Here is a 21,104-nt window from a genome sequence, read left to right on the forward strand (position 1 = left end):
ATATGTATAATGGTTCTAGCATAAGTAAGCAAACGTACAAAATTATGAAAAGAAAACTACATGTTTCTAAACTAATAATAAATATGTAACTGATATTAATTGGTAGGTACTATATTATCAAATATAAAACCCAGCATGATTTTTTTCTAGATAATATATATAAATCTTCAGAAATTATAAAGTAACCAGTATAAGTCATATGACGACTGAACAATACGTTCTACACTCGTCTCTCGAGAATAACGTGCAAATCTTTTCATGCCAACAGACGACTAGTTTTGACTGTCGGCACATTAAACATAGAATAAACACAAAAAACATCGTATAAAGTAGAAGGACTAGCGGTTTCTATACATTTTCAAGTGATGAAAAGTTCAACTTTTCCAATTTTATGGTGTCAAATAAAACCTACTGCAACTCAATTCACACATAACACAAAAAAACAACACGATAAACTTTAGATGATGTTATAGATGATAGTTGTGTCATAGTTTAGCACGATTATTTCGTGCTCACTAAACTTGAAGTATAAATGAAATTGACAGGTGGAAAGATACGCCACTCGAGGACTTTGCATTGAATTGTACAGGTCGTATTGCCCATCCACCCATTCCTTAAACTGTCAGTCTTAGACAATCTGTTCTGACTTTAAATAGCCATTATTTTATTTACCTACAACAAGATAAGCAAAATGTTAGAATATAACTGTTGTCAGTGAATTAAGCACGTTTTTAACTTTACTGGCAGTAAAGCTTTTTGGTTGTTGTTATCCGTAGATATCGACATGTTAATAATCTAGTAATTATAAAAGTACACCAAAATTAAAAAAAACATTTGAAAAATACATATCAAAGCATTGATGAAGCATCAAGTGCTCTTTGAGTATCATTCATTAGATTACTGAATTCAAAATAATATTTCACAGTTTGGCTGAAAAAAACCTGCCAGGTATGTTCAAAACGTTCGTGGACCGTGGCTCGACGGTTCACATCTTTTAATTGGCGTTCACAATTTTACAAGAGACGTAATTATATCTGAATATAACTTTCTATACAGTAAAAGAATCCTAACAATATGAGAGTCCACGAGGTTTTTTTTTAACGTACTAAGTATTACTAAGTACTAAGGACATGAATGGTGACATGTCTCCAGGGTTTGTACTCTCAATAGACCGTCATTAAGCCAAGAAAAAAATCATACACATTTTGTAATGGTATCATATCGGTCTTTTGTCTTCTATCGCCCGTGGATGAGCGTTATCTTTCTGAGATGATCAATGATTGATTTAAACTTACTTTCACAGGAATCATTCTGATCTAATCATCTTCAAAATGTATATTATTTGGCCCAGTTTGTTCCAAATGTTGGTCAAAGAAGTAAAAAAAGACCTTTAGAATTTAAAAAATTGCATCTTTAAGTTATTGAATAGTGTCAGTTAGGACAACAGATTTTGTAGCACATGTAATTCTAATACTGGCTATTTTACTGAGGTTTTATGCGATTGACAATTTCAGTCTACTTTCTTTTTTCAGGCAACGTGGAAGGAGTTTGTGATGCATAACTTGTTTTCTACTGTAATGCTGGGAGACACGTTCAAATTTGATATAGAAATACAACAAAACGATTTGTAAATGTTGCTTCTTAATGCTTTATAAAATGCTTTGATAACCTAAGAATTAGCATTCTATTTCGTCTCGTTTAAGCACGTAAAATAAATAGTTGTAAAAATGGTAATGCTTTGCAAAATGGTTCCTGTTTTCTTTTCTTTTCAAAGTTAGATAGTGTTTTTGTAGTCAATTTGTTGCATTGCCGTTCGTATTTTTTTATTATGATGATACAATGTCAGGGTAGCATACATTAGAGGTTGATCGATTTTACAGGTTAACTATAGAGTTCCAAAAATATGGTACACAGTCACGACTGCTCATCTTCGAAGCGACATCAAAAACTCTCACACTAAATGATCATTTTGGCAATGTATTTGGAAATGTAATCACACCAGCGTTCCCGTTTACGACTTCCAAAGAGTACAAAGTTGTGTTCGAGATATCCGAATTGCACTGGCAGGTAAGTGCATTTATCTCGCTTTTTACTTGATACCAGCTCTCGTTTCCTTTTACGCCCATCAAAGAGTACAAACTTGTGTTCAAAGTATCAAATGCTCGTTTATTCCTTAATATACACCCTCTCCAATTTCATTCGTTTACAATACTAACTTTACTTGATTCTATAATGCAATGTTCATATCAAAGGTCTGGAATATTTTGTCTAATTTAACCATTGATACAACAATAATTTAACCGTTGATACAAAAACGAATTCATCGTGGGCTTATCCAGCTATTTTAGTTTGAAGTCCTGTATAATTCGATCTATTTACATATTTACACGTAACTTAAAAAATGTTGTAGATTACCACATAGATAAAATCATTAAAAGGATGAAGAATGTCTTTTTTGTCAATTTCACTCCGGATAGAAATAAAAATTATTGTAAAAAATTACATTTAAGAAATAAAGCATGTTAAGGGTTGTTTTTAAAAAAACAATTATAACAACTTTGGTCATCTTTTTCTTTTCTTTTTTTTTTCTTATTTCAGATTTACATCGATGACGTGGCCTTCACCACATTTCCACATCGTCATCCTTACGCGGACCTGCACAAAATTGTAGTAATGGTTGGACCTGGTGTAAACTATCTGTCGAAGTTTTCGGATCCAAAAATGCCATGACCTGATATGACATTGCAATAGTTTGCGCTTTTATTGCTTCGTAATTAATGTTTGAATTGTTTTCTACTATAGCAGTGAAGTTAGACCGATGAATCTTTAATATTATATCTAATGATCTTAAAATGTTTATCTCTTAATTTTATATATCTTTATCTTAAGCAGCATTTCATGTATCAAGATTACAGGTCAATATAACCAAATTTTTAAGATGACAAACTATCTGAAGTGATCTTGCACAAAAACGTGCTACAATTGATTTAATATATGAAGTACATTTTCAATAGTATTTAAATAGTGTCATCAGGTGCGAAAAATGAGAATTCAAACTATTAAAAACAAGAGTTTATTGAGCTAAGTATGTTAAAAAAGAATCATTCTTAAAACCATGTCTGGAAACAAAGTTGGGTACCTAGTAAAATGATGTGGATATTTGCATCTGGAAGTGAGTTTGGCATTTTATGTTCTTTGAGGCGATTTTCAGGAGCAGATATTTATATTTGGCGTATTTTCTTCATATTTGTGTTGTATGTTTGTTGTTGTTTATCTATTTATTTATTTTATAAATTTATTTCTTTTATTATTCTTTTCATTTATTAATTTATTCATTTTTCACAGTTATTTTTTTCTTTTTGAGGACGATGTGAGTTTCTCGTCTTACTTAATTCAGCACAAGAGGTTGTTGTTAACACTTCATAAATGTTTGTCAAGTAAAAGATGATTGTAGTTTGTAATTGTTTTGAATTTTCGAATTGTTACTAATTTCATAGACTTGAACTTATGATGTCAGCCTCGTTCGTAACACAATTGTATACAGTTTTCGCGAACTTTAGAAAGCATTACCTTTCTCAAATTCTGGCATGTTTAGGGCTGAGATGTCGATTGTATTTGATAGAGAAACCGAAGACTAAACTTAACATAAAACGTCTCATTTATTGATCTTTTTGTATGCCACACCTGTGTTTTGTACTCCGCCATTTTTGTTACATTTGTGTACACACACACGACGAGCGGTCGCATAGCAACGCTGGGTGCTATACTTCCTGATTAAGTGTTAACTAACTGTATTTAATATGTTTAATCGTTTTCCTTCTAGAAAAATGTACAATTGATGTGTATTTGTTGTTGTTGTATAGGTTTACAATACATTTTATTATACGGAAACTTTTTTTCACCCTCTAATTTAAATAATTATGTGGACCCCACAATAACTTTGGAATGGCTTCCTACACAAAATAAAACTGGGGAGCGTTCCTTCCACACATAAAATCAATGCACCCCACAAATATCTGTTGAAAATTCTTTATATTTTAATTTTGGAAATAATGGTGAAGGTGGCATATAAATAGCCTGCCTGATTTCATACGGTGTCTTTCCACTTTGAATCTTTCATGCACATGCTATTTTGATAATCTTTGAAAAACTGACACGTTGAAATCTTTCACTGACTTATAAAAGTTGTGCATTAAATGTTGGTGTAAACTTGGTGACTTTCTTCTATCATTTAAGGAAAATATCAATGTATGTATTATTGTATTAACTTATAAATATTTTTATATTTATTTTATCTTGGGAACTGACAGAATTGTCTCATTTTAGTGACTTTGTCATGGCTGTCCACCGTGTTATTTCATTTCTTCTAGAATATTTATAATTTACTGATTATTTTTAGTGTTCTAACAATAAATTTATTGACTCTTGAGATATTGTTTACATATTGTTAAGTTTGTTTCCCAAGTTTTTTTTTAATAATGATAAAACAAGTTGGAAGTCCAAATATAAAAGGACCAGCCTATCAAGCACGGATGTCGGCCTTGTTACAGTCGGGTTGATGGGGTAGGGGGGGGCTAGGAGCGGTGCAGCTGTAAATCTTAGCGGACTACGTCTTAACAGCTCATTTAAAGGTTTCCTGAGAGTGATTTCAACAGATTGCATAGCTTTGCTGAAAAAGATCTCGACAGCTCAAGGAAACCCGTCTGGCAAGGGAGATCCTATCAGATCTCAGTTACAGGTCACTACCAAGTGCGCATAATGCACTTATCCTTGCTATTTGTTTTTTTCTGTTTGATACATACTGTAACACGTACATACACACATTGGTTATTTCAATTTTCTTAACATAATATTGCTTATATCGTTTTAGTGCAGATTGTTTTGTTAAGGTAATGTGACGAAAGCCTTTAGAACCTTAACCGATTGCTTTGTCTGAATTCTTATATATTTTATTTTATTATTTACATTGTAAAGCCGTTAGTTAACTTCTTCAGTAATATACTTTTTGAGTAACCGGTGAATTATGGAACGAGAAATTGTTTACCGGTGAATTCAGGAACGAGATATTTGTAACCGGTGAAATAAGGAAAGAGATATTTGTAACCGGTAAATTAAGGAACGAGATAGATATTTGTTACCGGTGAATTAAGGAACGAGATATTTTCATTGATATAATGCTATTATTTTTATCATTTTGTCTATGTCTGAAATTAGATATACTTTGATTACGAGACCGGATATTAAGATGTTATCTGTTCCGGACCCTAAGAGGGCCATCATAAAGATATGGGGCCAAAGGTCGTCTAGATAAACATGAGTGCACAAACACATCATGCTTGTTCATTTTTGTTATTTGAGTTTTATCTATGCGACATAACGCTTCATCTTTACTGAAGAGAGCAAGTCCAGGACAGACCAGATCAGCGGATTACAGTAAAAGGAACCCTGTGTTCTTTACTTTTGTACTACAAAACTCGAATTTTTCAAATCATTTGATATGTTATAGAAAAGAAGCTTTTATGTTTCTTAAATTTATTATGAGAAAAAAATAACATGAAAATCAGCCAAGACCCAAACGTATACAATGATACAGTTTTATAGATTTAAATTAAGAAGTAGTACGACAAAATACATATCTTTCACAGTGTCTAACTGGTTATGTAAATGTTCGACCTACAAGTGCTTTAATATCAACTGTAGCCGGCAGCACCGGATATATGGCAAGTCTTGCAGCACATCTTCAAGAAATATTCTCTGTCACAAAATCGAAACTTCAACACCAGCGGACAATACGCAAAATTGTAGTTGTCAATGCATTCTGAAATCATAAGAAGATATCACATGCTATTTGTGTACAATTCAAATAAAAGCACCACGCCTCCAGATTTATGTTAATTTTCATGAAAATTTTAAAAATATGTCAAAACATGCAAAAAAAGCTCTTACTGCGTTAGTCCTTACTGCCTTAGTAACGAATTAGAAATAAGGTGAAAAATACTGCAAAATAGGTCATAAATCGCACATAACATGGAAATTATTACTTTTATATTGAATATTTTTAGGCCTTCTTTACTTAAAGTGACATTATGCCCATTCAAGGGTATACAGGAAGTGAACGGGTGAAGATCAACATAAGTTTTCATTTTGCCAAAAAAAATTTTAATCTAATAATTAAGTTCACATAAACAATAAATAAAACGCACTGATTCAAACGAAATATCTGTACATATCCATTAGAATTTACCTATAACGCTTAGTTTATAAAGAGAGTGGGGCAGTCTTTTTAAATTTTAGGCAGATTTATAATTTTATCCTTTGCATTTTTCAATATCAACTGTTGGTCAAACACCATTTTGACAGTCCATCTTTTGAAATACAAAGTCAATTCAGCTCAACTTGACTGAAAATATGACCATAATGTCACTTTAAAATCATGGTAATTTTTCTCAAGTTCGATTTTCTTAAAATATTTTGGCTTCTTCTTCAGCTTTAAATAACTACTTTAAAACAAGAATAAGAATTCTTAGTAAAAAGTACAATACGAAAATTTCATGTTACATCATTTTTTATTATAAATCTTCTTAGAATACAATATACAGCATGAAAAGATATCTTTTTTTAGAAACTAGATAGTAAAAACTTTATACACTATGAAGGAATAATAAACGAATTCAACTGGTACATAATTTACCTTTGCTCAGCAATCTTTTCCAAAGTTTATAACATTACGTTTAACTTTAGGTAAATTACTTTTATAGCAGAAATTTAATGATATCTAGGCAATTCTTACTGAATAACTTTACTTTAAATATACTTTAAATAAAATATAGCACAAACTTAGTTTGAGAAGCTGCTTTTCCTATTATTGGCCAGACTGAGCCAGAGTTTCGACATTTGAATAATTACAATTTTTAACATCTGTCTATGCACGGACATCCACGAAAAATTGCGACTATTAAGAGTAAAAGGTCATACCATCCTGTGTAGCTAGCTCCTCCTCGCACGACATGTCACACCTCCTCGCATCTATAGGACGACTGTTCGGATCACACTGTTCACTCCTATCGCCATCGTGGGTTTTACACTCGACCTGACGTCGTTGCCATCCTTCCTCACAACGGCCAGCACACTGTTTAAAACAACGATCGATGCATTAAACCATATAAACCAATGCATAAAACCATATAAACAAGGAGCAATACATAAAACCATGCTAACAACATGTAATGATAACTGCATAAAACCATAAAAAACAACGATCAATATGTAGTTTACCGGGTATTAAAAATAAAATAAAATATAAAATGATCTTTTTCTCAGCTAAAGCATCGAAGCACTGTTGTGTAATACTGTGTTAGAATATTTGTAGAATTCTAAATAAAACCAAATGACACGAAATATTTTTTTAAAACATTAATGTGCTCGAGTTATTTCATGCACGAACATTTTTGATAAGAGATAACCTAAATTTTACATACTTTGCTTCCTTAATTTAGATCGATAACTGACAAACCACTGTGCCTGGTGGCATGTAATTGTGTACCATGTTGCTAGCCTACCTGAGTCCAATCGTGGACGAACCACTGAGGTTGAGGGCATGCCATTTTGACACATGTGGCAATGGTTGCAGGCTTTTTACTAGTCTCACACTCGCTGTCGTCGAGATACATGCCTTTATTGTTGGTCATACAGTACACATGGCGGACCATTTCTCCTCGGCCACATCGCTTAGAACACTGAAGAAAAATAATAATAACAATAATAATGATAAATTATGATATTATTAACAAATTAACAATGATACTACAACTACTACTACTAGTTATAATGATAAAAAAATAATAATCATAGACCTAAAGATTATAATACTAATGATAATGGACTTGATAATGATGATGACGATGTTGATGATGGTGATGATGATGATGATGATGACGACGATGGATTAATGTTAATGCGAATTTTTTTCACTGTCAAGTGTAAGAACTGAACTTCCATTATACATTCTTAGCTTAACTATATTAATAGTTTTTTTTCCGTTAGAAACATTTCATAGTACAATATAAAATTGAACACAATTGTGATATATAAAACACGAAATAAAACAAACAATATTAATGCAAAGTCAATTATGTATCTTTTGTTTGACGTTTCAGTCAGCGGAGCCTTATTGCCGTCACACAATCATGGAAGCCTTATTGCCGTCACACAATCCTGGGAGCCTTATTGCCGTCATACAATCATGGAAGCCTTATTGCCGTCACACAATCCTGGGAGCCTTATTGCCGTCATACAATCCTGGGAGCCTTATTGCCGTCACACAATCCTGGGAGCCTTATTGCCGTCATACAATCATGGAAGCCTTATTGCCGTCACACTTTAATGGAGCCTTATTGCCGTCATACAATCCTGGGAGCCTTATTGCCGTCACACAATCCTGGGAGCCTTATTGCCGTCACACAATCATGGAAGCCTAATTGCCGTCACACAATCATGGGAGCCTTATTGCCGTCACACAATCATGGGAGCCTTATTGTCGTCACACAATCATGGGAGCCTTATTGTCGTCACACAATCATTAATATCTTCGTTAAATCAGAAGGTAGGAAGCTGAAACCTGAAACCAAGTGTGATATAATGGATGAGCATATACAATCCGAAAATATCAAATAAATATACAAATACACTTGCAAGAAGAAAATAATCTTTGGGGCTATATATTTTCATGACTCACAGGACATTCTGTCACGTTTGCAACCATTTGACTTGCTTGAACCAAATGTGCAACCACTTCACGTCCTGCTCCTTGTAATTAGAAGATATGTTTATCAAATTAATGTCTTAAAGACGTTGGATTCATGTATTGAGCATGTCCTTTTTATGATTACCTCAAGACTTTTGAAAATACTTTGTAGAAACGAAATATTACATACTGTATAAATCGGACTTTGTACCAAATAAGTACCAAACAACCACACATTTACGCTTTAAGTCTTTACAAAACGATGAGTTTCTGTATTTCCACATTCTTTATTGCTGCTCTTTACTGTCACGTGGCACTAGCAGTAATACATACATCGGCGATTATCAAACAAGTTCAAAAGGTACAGCATGATCTCTCAACCGATCAAATTATTATGTGTGCATATCTGCTCAAGAGTCAACTTGTAGATGGTTTTATATGATGTTGCTTATAAGGTATATAGATATCTTACTTCAGTATATTCTAATGTAGCACGAACAGAACCTGCAAATATGTTGCCGTACAAATCCCAATTCTTGCGGATGAACAAAGTCTGGTCTCTCCTTTTCACATCAAGTTCATTCTCCCTGCTGACTTTGTACGCTACTTTGTAAAATGAGAAACGTATTCGACTATGTTATTACGAGGAGAATGTTGCACACGGATTATCTGGGTCAGTCAATTCGTACAAATATTCTCTTTATAAGCGATTCTAGGTAGCTTAAGGTTATTACTCAATGATCTAACTCCGACTACCTCCTACCGGATTGACGTATCACTTATCTTCTAGATTAATTTCTTTACCAAAAGTTTAGCAAGAATCAGGCTCACTTGGATTTAGCTCTGGAATTGTATTTTGAGAACTATCGCCGTCCTTTTTTTGTAATACTTGTGTCTGTTTTTTTCATAATCACGAACAATCGGCATTGTGAGAATGGTATTAATCTCATGGGCTTTGCAGAGACTCCAAGAGACGATTATTTGTAAAAAGGGATATAAGGAGGGCAGCAATAAAGGAAATGTGGGAATAACCGAATTCGGTTTTGGGTAAAGACTTAAAGGGCGACAAAAAATTGTATGAGTCAGTTGGTTAACTGGTTATAATTATGAGAAAAAGAGTGATTACTCTGACAACTGTTAGTTAGAAATCATACCACATCACGGAGTAAATTTATCACGTTTCAGTTGTTCACTTATGAGAGTCTTTGGCATATGTGTGCCTATTCAACATCTAATGGATGAATATATATATTCCCACATTAGTTTAGTAGATGCATATTGACCTCAATACTGTAAAGTTCACCATCGCTGGTTCCTCTTAGCATATATTCGTAGTCTCCATTATTTACAAAAATAATATCAAATTGATTACAAAGACTTAGCGTGGATAAGTTGAATGTTTAGGCATTTAGGTTTCAGTTCAGATTACTGATATGGGTATTCCAACGGTGAGCAGATATGTTTCTCCCTTTGATGTGTCCATAGAAATTAATTATGTAGTTGGCAAAAGGGAAATTTAGGTTTTCAAATCTTTCTAATTTACCTTTCTATTTGGCGAATGGATTAACGGGTCAGATTAATATATGGCATTTTTGAAATGCAAAATTCTGAAAACTATATAGAGGATGAATTAACTTTCCTTTGGAACTCGAAATATGTATGTTAGCAGGTCCTTAATGAAATATCAGTCATACATGAGTGTCGCATGTCAAATTCACATTAAACAATTTAAATCAAAACTAATCGAGATTGTCTTATTAGCCATTTCTAATAGATTAAATACACAGGAACGTATCACATATTCTGAAAAGTTAAAAAAAAATAAAACACAAATTATGATGCACAAATCAGTAGTAAAGACTATATTAGAGAATGAAAAGAACATATAAAGGACATCCATAGGTATTTATATGGAGTAGGATTACGATAGTTACAGGAGACTTCGCAGTAAATTCAGCATGTTTGATGAGTCACTTAAACGCCGCCTAGGGTAGATTTGTGGTATTGAAACTCTGACAATTTCTACAGAGGATGGTCTGTCTTGTGTGTGTGACGTGTGGGTGAGTGCGCGTGTGCGAGCAGCGAGTCGCGCTGAGTGATGAAGTTTGTAGGCGGGCTGCCCGAGTGGCCTCAAGAGTTTGTGTATGATAAGGCGGCCAATCATATGGACTACTCAAATATGAATAGGTTGTTGAAACGAAGAGAGCATATAAAGGCACCATTCCTATGATTTGGTTTAGGACCGACAGAGCGCCAACCAGGTTTATACTGATTGCAAGTAAGATGTCAATTCCTAACTTCGCGGTAACGAGACTAGTTTTCCAATGGACGAACTTTGTTGTCAAAGTACGGAGATGAATTCTATTGAAAAAAACACCCATGGAGGTGTTCAATTATATCAGAGGCTCCGAGGGTGGAAGATTGCCTTAGGAGATTGTACCTCTGAGTACTAATAAAACTATAACTATGCGCTCCTATATTAACTCAAAATATTGATTATATCGAAAATAGTCGGCATAACTTAAGTCTCACTAGCAGGAAATTGTGCTAGACGAATGCTAAGCAAAAGAGTGAAATTTGCAAAAGAAAAGTCACCAATGCACTTGCTTGTAACTTGTAATAACGAAAGATAGTTTAATACAGGGCTTGATATTCCAGCTGACCATTGTTGTAGGAAACCGTTCCAACAATAACTGAATACTCAAAATTATAAAACTTCAGCAGCAGATATTTTTTCTTAGGAATTTATATTATTGATTTTTAGTATTTAAATATTCTCTGTTGGTCTTATAGATGAAGTTATTAAAAGACAACCAATTGTTGAATAAGGATTATATATCTGTGTTATGAATTGTTAACTCAGTTCTTAGACAGAACTATGTGTTTCCTCTACTCGGAAAGAAGAGAAGACGAGTGTCAAAATACTTTATTCAGTAGCCTAAACAGCTTTAGTATGTTGACTGTGGTCTGTTACCTGACATTGAAACAATAGATCCGTTACTATTCAAAGTTCAAAATCACACCATACGACGTAGCTAATTTTTTTTATTATTCAAAGTTGATTTGATAAATGTTTTGTATCTTTTCCAATAATATTTATGGTTATCAAGATAATAACTCGATTGCAACATCATTCACTATTTTTAAACATAATAAGAACAAAGTAACCACGATACGTTATTCTCAATTTTTTTATCACAGATGGTTTTTCATTCGAGTTAAGAGTTACAGATGCCGGGTTAATGATGTGTTGTCTATCAATAGTTAGCACGATTATTTTTCGTGCTCACTGAACTTGTTGTCGTATTATTTATTGACAGGCGATATGATGACGTCTCACTGAAGACTTATCGCATGGTTATATGTACATGTCGTATTGCCCACTCACCATCCTTTAAACCGTATGTCAGTCTTTATAGATCAATGTGTTTTCTGACCTGTTAGAATTAGTCCTTCATTTATTTTTATTGTAGCTTATACAATCATCAGTATGATCAGACCTAATATGTATGACATGTAGTACTCATATGTGACCATGATGATGTGTCCGGTAGAGTACTATCTCAGCAGTGACGGTATGAAGCGTTTTGGAACTCCTTTTTATATTAGTGGTTATTTTTTCGTGTGTCGGTGCTAGGACGAATTTAAATTGGTAATTATTATGTTCGGATTCTGGCTCGGTTCCATCTGGCTAATTATGTGAAAAGGCTAACATTGCCCTTAACTTAGTTTTGTGAGCTATAATTCTTTAGGTCTAGTTAAAGGTATTATAGAGTAAAGCTTTTCGAGTTAATTGTTTGGTTTGGATTAAACATCATATCGTTTATACTGGCACCAATTAAATGTTACGTTTTATACACTAAAAGTGTTAAATAGATATCTAGATAATATTAAAAAAGTACACCAAATATTAAAAAGCTATATTTGAGTAAATACATATTAAAGCATTGAGGAATATATACAGGTGCTTCCTGTGCGTAATCATTCATTGATTATGCTGAAGTTAGCATTTTGGCTGGACTACATACCCGTGCAGGATATTTATAACTTATCGTAGAGTATGTTTGTGTACTGCGGGCTACTATTTCCTTTTGTTACTTACATTCTTTTAATTTGGGCTTAAGAAGACATATTGTCGGAATATATCCTTTTTTATACAGTGAAAAATATTCAAGCATTACAATAAGAGAAGATCGTGACGGAATTGTTAGCAGGTATGATGAATAGTACATGTCTTCGGGGTTTTAAACCTTCTCAGTTTAACCTTAAGAATAAGTGCGGTATAGACCTTTTCATTACAATGATATTCTTCCAAAATTCTTTATATTCCTAGAATAAATTCATTATATGTTTTCATATCAGGTCTTTTTGTCTTTCATTTGCAACTGCCCAGCGATTATCATTTCTGAGTACAATCAATGATAGAATATTTATACACTTACTTTCCAATGGAATTCTTTCTGAATCTGTTTATCCTCTTCAAGATGTATATATTTTGGATCCAAGGCTCTGTTTCTTTAACGTTTGTTCAAAGTAAGTATAAAAAAACTTTATAAAACTTTTAGAAGATTTACAAAAGTTATTGAAAGTGTACACGTGTAGAGAACAAGACAGATTTTGTTAGCACATGGTAATCTGAATATAGCGTTCTAGTTTTACTAGAGGTTTTAATGCGAGTTGGAGACAATTTAGTCTATTTTTCTTTTTTCGGGCAACGTGGAGAAGTTTGTGATGCTAACTGTTTTCTAACTGGTTAATGCATGGGAGACACTGTTCGAGAAGCTATATTGTGGATATAGAATTATAGTTATACTAATTACAACGGAAATTGTATAGTGTCTGCTGTATCTTATGCCTTTGATAAAGATCGCGCTGTTGATAACATCTAAGAATTAAATTCTATTTCGCATCTCGTGTATAAGACACGTAAAATAAATAAGTTTGTTAAAAATGGTAATTGCTGCACAATTGAGTTCCTGTTTTATATTTACATTTTCAAGAATCTGTTGTTTCCTGTACGATCATTCCTGTTTCATTGCCGTTCCGTTAATTTTTTACTACTATTGAATGTATATACGATAAAAATGTTCACGGGTATGCATAAAAATGTGGTAGAGGATTTTGGTGCGATTTTACTAGGGTTATAACTCTATAGGAGATATTCCATAAATATGGTATACCATTTGCAGTTCGGACGTCACGGTGCTTCATCTTTCGATATGCGTACATCATAATTAGCTGCTACACTAAATAGATTCATTTTGGCAAGTTGTATTTGGAAATGTGATCACACCAAGCGTTCCTTGTTTACGACATTCACAAAGATATACAAAGTTTGTGTTCGAGATATTCGAATTACACTGGCAATGGTATGCATTTATCTCTGCTTATTTATCTTATCAGCACTTTGATTTCTGTGTATTTGCGCTTATCTTTTATAAGTGGCATCAAGAGAATGACACAACTTGTGTTTTCAAGTTATCAAATGCTCGTTATTTATAGTTTTCCTTTAATATATCACTCCAATTGATCATTTCATGTATTCATATACTAACTTTCGTTACTTTGATTTCTATATTTCATTGCAGTTGCTTCATTTCAAAGGGTGCGTGAGGCTAAACTAGTTGTTTGTTTATAATTTAGATTTCATTGTATGCACAATTTAATTACTCAGGATATGATACTAAATACCTGAAATTCATCCTGTGGGCTTTATTCTCATGATCTTACTTTTAGTTTGAAAGATCCTGCTATTAATATTTCGTTACTCTTATTAGCTTATATTTACTACGTCAACTTGCAAAGAAAATTGTTGCTAGATTACAGCTAACATCATTGATAATTAAGTCATTAATAAGGAATGATTAGAATTGCTTTTTTGTCAATTTTCACTCCCGGATAGTAAATAAGAATCTTATTTTTGTCATAGAATTTGATTTAAGATATAAAGCATGTTATAGGAGATGCTTTTTAAACAACAATAACAATACTTGTTGGTCACTTTTTTGTTTTTTTTTGTTTTCATCATTTCGATTTACATGCTCGATGACGTGGACCTTCACCACATTTCCAGCTATCGTCATCCTTACAGTCCGGACCTGTCACAAAAATTGTAGTTTGGGTTGACCTGTGTAAGCCTATCTGCTTCGATGGGCTTTCGATCCATAAAATGACATGAACCTGATATTGACATTGCAATAGTCTGCGCTTTTATTGCTTCGTTAATTATGATTTTGAATTGTTCTTACTTATAGCAAGCTAGAAGGTTTAGACACGAATGGTCATTTAATATTATTATCTAATGGATCTTAATTAATGGTTTATGCTCATTTATTTAGTTATATATCTTTTATTCATTTAAGCTAGAATCCGTTGTATGTATCGTACATTTCGAAATTAGGTCAATAAGCAATCTTTAAAGATGACAAACAATCTGAAGTGATTTTGCAGCTAAAAACCGTGCTACAAGTGATTTAATATATGAAGTTACATTAATGTCAGATTAGAATTGTAAATAGTATGTTCATAGGTGGCGAATGATGAATATATACTGCAAACTATTTATAGGATTGTTTGATTCGTAGTCGTAAGGTATGTTACAATAAGATTGAATCTTCTTAAGGACATGTCTGGAACAAAGTTGTGTACCTTAGTAAATGACTGTGGATATATCTGCATTCTGGTTAAAGTGGGTATTGTTGCATTATTGTTCTTTGGTAGGTCATGTTAAGGAACAGGATATTTTTATATTTGGCGTATTTTCTTTCATATCTTGTGTTGTATGTTTGTTAGTCTTGTTGTTCGGTTATTAATCTAATTTATGTTATTTTTATTTATTTCATATTTGATAATTTATTATCATATTATTATTATATTTTTGTTTATTAATTTAATTTCATAGATTTTTACTTACAGTTATTTTTTTTCTTTCTGTAGAGACGTGATGAGTTTCATACAAATCTCCGGTAACTTCTAGGTCTTCTTTAATTTATCTCACGAACAGAGTGTTGTTGTTAATACACTTCATAATTCATATGTTTTATTGTCATTGCTAAAAAGATGATTTGCTAAAATTGATTTGTTAATTGTTTTGAATTTTCGAATTGTTACTTCATGTCACTTTAGATACTTCGAAACTTATGAAACCTGTGTCCTTCAGTTCGTAACACATTGTATTAATGTTTCGTTTAAAATTTGAGAAGCATTACCTTTCTCAACATTCTGTCATGGTTTTATGGCTGAGATGTTAGATTGTATTTAGAATAGAAGAAACTACTAAAACTCTCCAAATCTTATATGGTTTTTGTATGCCTTAACTGATGGTTTTGTACTGCTTGCCAATTTTGTTACTATATTTTTGTACACACGACGAGCGTCGCATAGCAACGCTGGTGCTATACTTCCCTGATTAATGTGTTAAACTGTAATTTAATATGTTTTTTTATTGATTAATCTGCTAGTACAGGTGTACAATTTGATGTGTTTTCGTTGGTAGTATATTGGTTTTAAACGTGTATTATATTGACTGTAAACAGAAACTATTCTTCTCACCCTCTAATTTAAATGAATTTATGTCGACGCACAACAAAACTGATGGAATATTTGGGATCTTAACCACACATTAATTAAAACTGAGAGAATTGACGTTCCATATACCTAAATTAAAAATAATGCACCAGACCACATTATCTGTTGAAAATTCTTATATACTAAAATTCTAGATTTGGAAATAATGTGGAGGAGGTCGCGTCATATAACCAAGCTCTGCTAGATTCATATTCATACGGTGGTCTTATAATCACACTTATAGAATACTATTCCATCGCTAACAATCGGACACTTAAGCCATTTTATCGATATAGGATAAATGCTGAGAAAAAATTCTGAACATAGAACAAATCGGGGTGTATGTACGTTCTTATTTGAAAGGATTGTGTCACTGTGATCATCTTATTAAAAAATAGAAGATTATGTAGATATAAGATAGTCCAAAGGGAATTTAAGTGTGTCATTGTGATTGTGACACATTTGGGAGTGAGTGCCACTCTTGTTAATCCTATACATATATATAAGTGTGATAAATAGGTACTCAATCTCGATCTTGTTGCTCTACTTGTATTGAACTTATAATGGAGTATTAATTATTATTTTATTTCATTGATATGGTTCGAAGTCATATCGGATAGCTCTTTGTACCAAGGAGATTGTCTCATTCGTTATGGCAGCTGACCTCGGTTTTGGGTGATAATCTTATGACGCTTTGTCCGATCCTAAGCGGGGTTATTATCCATTTCTTCTAGTTAATTTTTAAATTGAGTACTTATATTGTAATACATGCAGTGTCTCGCTATTATAGAATTAGTACTCGATGTCTAACAACTGCTACACGTACTGTACTCTCGACCCCCTCTATTTGAGATACCATTCAAAATCCTGGTACTTTTACGTAGTACATTAGGTCAGACAGTTGTTTCACATAGTTATTTTTTTTAAATATATGATATAACATAGTTGGATAAGTCCAATATACACAGGGACCCAGCCTATCATGGACACCGGACTCGCTCGGCCTGTTGCTAGTTCAGGTTTGACTCGGGGGATGGGGCGGTGTGACAGCTTTGATAAATCTAGCGGATTCTTTCGTCATTATAAACAGACTTGATATTACAGGATTTCCTGAGCAGTGATTTTACAGACTTTGATAGGTCTTTTGCTGACCTAAGTCTTGACTAGCTGCTAGAGGAACCTTGTCCAAGGGAGATGATTATTATGATCATCATCATGTTATCCCGGTTTTTGCAGTCGCATAGCTGAAGTGCGACGCAATAATCATGCTATTCTTTATGTCATACTTGTGCTAATTTTGTTTGTGCTGTTTTGTATACACTATATTACTTAGTAAACGCTATCTTCTTATCACATTCATTGGTTCAATTCTAGTTGTGATTCATTTGAATCAGTATAAGGTTTTGGATCTTTATATCGTCTGTTTAGTTGCATGATTGTTTGTTTATTGTTATTTAGAGTGTAATGTATGACGTATAAGGACCTGATTGAACCTTAACCGATTGCGGTTTGTCTGAATTCTTTATATTTTATGTATTATTTACAATGTAGCCGTTGTTATAATTTCTTATTTAATAATTATACTTTTGAGTACCGGTGAATATGAAACTGGGAAAGCTTTTTAACCGTGTGAATTAAGGAACGAATTATTGTGCTAAGCTTGCATGTTGGTGTATCTGCTTTATATTTAATATTTTTTGGTCTCTGTCTGAATCTAAATGTATAAAAAAGTTGATGACCCGTATCTCTAGTTCCCGGAATAATTATGATGTTAGTTATCTACCCGGACCTAAAGATGGGCTCATTCATATAGATATGTGACTAAGTCTTATGTTTGACCATAATTAGTCTTGATACATATAGCACTGATCTGCATAAGAACATCAATGATTTGTTCATTTTTTTTATTTGAGTTTTATCTATGTGACAAAACGCTTTGTCTTTACTGAAGGGAATAAATCAAGGATAGACCAGATTTGGTACTAAAATCAGCCAATTAAAGTAATAGGAACTCTGTGTGCTTTACGTTTGTACTTCAAAACTCGAATTTTTCAAATCATGTTATATGTTATAGAAAAGAAGCTTTTTTGTTTATTAAGTTTATTATGAGAAAAAAATAACATGAAAATCAGCCAAGACCCAAGCGTATACAATGATAAAGTGTTATAGAATAAAATTAAGAAGTATTACGAAAATACATATCTTTCACAGTGTCTAACTGGTTATATAAATGTTCGACCTACAAATGATTTAATATCAACTATAGCCGGCAGCACCGGATATATGGCAAGTTTTGCAGCACATCTTCAAGAAATATTCTCTGTCACAAAATCGAAACTTCAACACCAGCGGACAATACGCAAAATTATAGTTGTCAATGCATTCTGAAATCATAAGAAGATATCACATGCTATTTGTGTACAATTCAAATAAAAGCAGCACGCCTCCAGATTCGTGCTTATTTTCATGAAAATTTTGAAAATATGTCAAAATATGCCAAAAAAAACACTCTTACTGCGTTCCTCCTTACTGTCCTAGTAATGCAGTAGAAATAAAGTGAAAAATACTGCAAAATCGGTCATAAATCGCACATAACATGGACGTAATTACTTTTATATTGAATATTTTTAGGCCTTCTTTTCTTAAAGTGACATTATGCCCATTCAGGGGTATATAGTAAGTGAACGGGTGAAGACCAAAATAAGTTTTCATTTTACCATAATTCCTTTTAATTTAATAATTAAGTTCACATAAACAATAAATAAAACGCACTGATCCAAACGAAATTTCTGGAAATATCCATTAGAATTTACCTAGAACGCTTAGTTTATAAAAAAAAGAGTGAGGCAGTCTCTTAAATTTTAGTCAGATTTATAAATTCATCTTAAACATTTTTCAATATCAAATGTTGGTCAAACATCATTTTGACAGTCCATCTTTTGAAATACAAAGTCAATTCAGCTCAACTTGACTGAAAATATGACCATAATGTCACTTTAAAATCATGGTATTGTTTTTCTCAAGTTCGATTTTCTTAAAATATTTTGGCTTCATCTTCAGCTTTAAATAACTTCTTTAAAACAAAAACAAGAATTCTTAGTAAAAAGTACAATACGAAAATTTCATAGTACATCATTTTTTTATTATATATTTTCTTAGAATACAATCTACAATATGAATATATATCTTTTTAAGAAACTAGATAGTAAAAACTTTATACAATATGAAGGAACAATGAAAGAATTAAACTGGTACATAATTTACCTCGGCAATATTTTACAGAGTTTATGACATTACGCTCAAGTTAAGGTTAATTACTTTTATAGCAGAAATTCATTAACATTTAGGAAATTTCTACTGAATTTTTACTTTTAATAAAAGATTGCACAAACTTAGTTTGAGAAGCTGCTTTGCCTATTGATTGCCAGACCTAGAAAGTGTTTCGGAAAATACATACCATCCTGTGTAGCTAGCTCCTCCTCACAGGAAATGTCACACCTCCTAGCATCTATAGGACGACTGTTCGGATCACACTGTTCACTCCTATCACCATCGTGGGTTTTACACTCGACCTGACGTCGTTGCCATCCTTCCTCGCAACGGCCAGCACACTGTATAAAACAACGAGCAATGCATCAAACCATATAAACAACGAGCAATGCATTAAACCATATAAACAACGAGCAATGCATAAAACCATGCTAACAACATGTTGTGATAATTGCTTAGAACCATAAAAAACAACGATCAATATGTAGTATATTAAAAAATAAAAGCTGAAATGAACTTTTTTTCAGCTAATGCACCGAAACATTTTTTTTGTAATTCTGTGTTAGAATATTTGTAGAATTAAAAGATGAGAATGATTCTAAATAAAACCAAATGACACGAAATATATTTTTTTTAAACATTAATTAATGTGCTCGAGTTATTTCATGCATGAACATCTTTGATAAGGGATAACCTCTTTTGACATACTTTTCTTCCTTAATTTAGGTCTATAACTGACAAACCACTGTGGCTGGTGGCATGTAATTGTGTGCCATGTTGCTAGCCTACCTGAGTCCAATCATGGACGAACCACTGAGGTTGGGGGCATGCCATTTTGACACATGTGGCAATGGTTGCAGGCTTTTTACTCGTCTCACACTCGCTGTCGTCGAGATACATGCCTTTATCGTTGGTCATACAGTACACATGGCGGACCATTTCTCCTCGGCCACATCGCTTAGAACACTGAAGAAAAATAATAATAACAATAATAATGATAAATTATGATATTATTAACAAATTAACAATGATACTACAACTACTACTACTAGTTATAATGATAAAAAAATAATAATTATAGACCTAAAGATTATAATACTAATGATAATGGACTTGATAATGATGATGACGATGTTGATGATGGTGATGATGATGATGATGATGATGATGACGACGATGGATTAATGTTAATGCGCATTTTTTTCACTGTCAAGTGTAAGAACTGAACTTCCATTATACATTCTTAGCTTAACTATATTAATAGTTTTTTTCCGTTAGAAACATTTCATAGTACAATATAAAATTGAACACAATTGTGATATATAAAACACGAAATAAAACAAACAATATTAATGCAAAGTCAATTATGTATCTTTTTTTTGACGTTTCAGTCAGCGGAGCCTTATTGCCGTCACACAATCATGGAAGCCTTATTGCCGTCACACAATCATGGGAGCCTTATTGTCGTCACACAATCATGGGAGCCTTATTGTCGTCACACAATCATTAATATCTTCGTTAAATC

At 32.8% G+C, this 21,104-nt stretch overlaps 2 protein-coding genes across 2 annotated transcripts; both read right to left on the bottom strand.

The window, feature by feature from the left end:
- Positions 1 to 5,527: 5,527 nt before the first annotated feature.
- LOC132715053 (A disintegrin and metalloproteinase with thrombospondin motifs 6-like) lies at positions 5,528 to 7,732 on the bottom strand. Its single transcript, XM_060698027.1, has 3 exons — positions 7,560 to 7,732; positions 6,976 to 7,129; positions 5,528 to 5,818 (listed from the first exon to the last, which is right to left on the bottom strand). The coding sequence occupies exons 1-3, from the start codon at positions 7,707 to 7,709 to the stop codon at positions 5,691 to 5,693; spliced, it is 432 nt and encodes a 143-aa protein (XP_060554010.1). The 5' UTR covers positions 7,710 to 7,732; the 3' UTR covers positions 5,528 to 5,690.
- A 10,799-nt stretch (positions 7,733 to 18,531) lies between these two features.
- On the bottom strand, positions 18,532 to 20,541 carry LOC132715052 (A disintegrin and metalloproteinase with thrombospondin motifs 6-like). The gene is made up of 3 exons (XM_060698026.1): positions 20,369 to 20,541; positions 19,767 to 19,920; positions 18,532 to 18,693 (listed from the first exon to the last, which is right to left on the bottom strand). The coding sequence occupies exons 1-3, from the start codon at positions 20,516 to 20,518 to the stop codon at positions 18,566 to 18,568; spliced, it is 432 nt and encodes a 143-aa protein (XP_060554009.1). The 5' UTR covers positions 20,519 to 20,541; the 3' UTR covers positions 18,532 to 18,565.
- Positions 20,542 to 21,104: the final 563 nt, after the last annotated feature.

Source organism: Ruditapes philippinarum, unplaced genomic scaffold, assembly GCF_026571515.1.
Source record: "Ruditapes philippinarum isolate M1 unplaced genomic scaffold, ASM2657151v2 ctg4518_1_1_1_1, whole genome shotgun sequence".
In the NCBI taxonomy this organism is placed as follows: domain Eukaryota; kingdom Metazoa; phylum Mollusca; class Bivalvia; order Venerida; family Veneridae; genus Ruditapes; species Ruditapes philippinarum.